General features: G+C 35.3%; 1 protein-coding gene across 1 annotated transcript in view; it reads left to right on the top strand.

Annotated features, from left to right (window-relative positions):
• Positions 1 to 1,895, top strand: part of DSG3 (desmoglein 3) — a 35,657-nt gene that overhangs the window by 30,669 nt on the left and 3,093 nt on the right. Inside the window, exons 14-15 of the mRNA XM_003784826.1 lie at positions 214 to 353; positions 664 to 727. Of these exons, the coding sequence (XP_003784874.1) occupies positions 214 to 353; positions 664 to 727 (204 nt within the window). The remainder of the gene's footprint in view (positions 1 to 213; positions 354 to 663; positions 728 to 1,895) is intronic.

The following is a 1,895-nucleotide window of genomic DNA, read 5'->3' as shown; positions in this document are numbered from 1 at the left end:
GTTTTTGGCCAGAGCTGGGTTTGAACTTGCCACCTCCAGCATATGGGGCCAGCGCCCTACTCCTTTGAGCCATAGGCACCACCCTATATTAGGAATTTTTATAGGTATTTAAAGTACTGCATTTTCTTTGTCACATTTCTTTGTGGTGATCGTCATGTCAAATACTTTCTAAGTGGTTCTAATCTTTGAATGTTTTGTTTTGGTTTTCACCAGTGGCCCCACTTCTTCTGTTAACCTGTGACTGTGGGACGGGTCCGTCTGGAGGAGTGGCAAGTGGTTTTATCCCAGTTCCTGATGGCTCAGAAGGAACAATTCATCAGTGGGGAATCGAAGGAGCTCATCCTGAAGACAAGGTAGAGAGAGACGTTGTTTGTGAAATATTTATTCTGAGCATACAGAGAAAATATTCGATCGATATTGTGATAGGATAAGGGGCAGAGGAGAACTAAGAGACTTCTTGACCCTCATTTTGAGAGTCAGTGCTGATATAGATGGAGCCTTTGAGATTTTAGTTCTTCAGATGTGAAATCATGGGAATGGTTATTCTTATAAGAATTTGGGCTTCCAGTAGTGCTATCACTTTCAAAAGGGCACATGTCACCAATATTGCTCTGAAATCCAGTTCATTTTAAAAAGTATTTATTTTTTGAACTTGGTTTGCAGGAAATCACAAATATCTGTCTGCCACCTATAACGGCCAATGGAGCTGATTTCATGGAAAGTTCTGGTAAGTGAAGATCAAATTCATTTTTGAAAGCAATATTGAGTTAAATTGGAAATGCTCAAAAATAGGTAGTATTACAAATATCTTCTTAATAATTCACATCTTAGGAGCCGTTACCCCTGAAATGGAGGAAAGTTATTTTAATACTTATAGACTAGTCAATTCCAGGACATACATCTGGCTTCAGCAAGTTAATTTATCCACTGATGGATAACTGATGGATTAACTTTTCAATATCTAAAGATGAGTTATCCTTTTTCAAACTTGAGTAAACTGAAGTATAGCTCTCGATTACTAATCTCGTTAATTAGGAAAGACTTCATACATATAGAAAAATGTAAAGGAAAATATAACAAACATGTATGCGTCTACCACCCAACTTCATTCATTCTTAACACTGGTCACATTTGCAGTTAAAGTCTAGCGTGTACGTCCTCGATCCTGTCCCCTTTTTTTCCTTCCCTGGAAATAACAGTATTCCCATTTGAGTTCAATACTAACTCTTACCTCCAGTCATAATGGGACATGATCACTTATGTTGTCCTACAAGTGAACGTGTTATTTCCTTGGTTTTATCAAGTGACTGTCTTATTAATATTATCTCATTGTCACAACTACATAGTAAACGAGAAGAACAGTAATACCCGATACCTAATATTAAAATTTTTCCTAATTTTGTACTTAGCAACAGAATATTTTTAAGTGTCCGTCCTGCAATAGCTACATAAGATTTCTCCACATATTTAACTGTGTGCCTTTGTCAGCTCCTTTAATCCTCGTCTGCTTCTCCTATTATAATTACATAGCAAAAACCTTATCAGAATTCTCTAGGGAAAGAAAATTTTCCATGAAATATAATGTAAAAGTAGCAAGGAGAATAGTCATGATTTGTTAAATTCTGTTTAGGTACCAAGACACCAAATTCACAAAATCATGCTAATTTGCATGATTACCTTTATGTATGTTTCCTTTTTTGTTTCTATATTTAGCCAATATGACTGCTTAATTACATTTTTTTTTTATGAAAACAAACAAGCATTGATCTGAAGCTTCCCATGTCTACGTATTATCCTGTTTTTACTTTCTTATTTCTGATTAAAAATCTATTTCTTTGTACACCCTTTAAATTCAGTTTTTTGTTGTTTTATTTTTGTTTTTTCCTTGGAGACAC

This window comes from Otolemur garnettii, unplaced genomic scaffold (genome assembly GCF_000181295.1).
Source record: "Otolemur garnettii isolate 467f Iridium unplaced genomic scaffold, OtoGar3 scaffold00012, whole genome shotgun sequence".
Classification (NCBI taxonomy): domain Eukaryota; kingdom Metazoa; phylum Chordata; class Mammalia; order Primates; family Galagidae; genus Otolemur; species Otolemur garnettii.
Note: the sequence above shows the minus strand (reverse complement) of the source record. Positions and strands in the feature narration are given on the sequence as shown.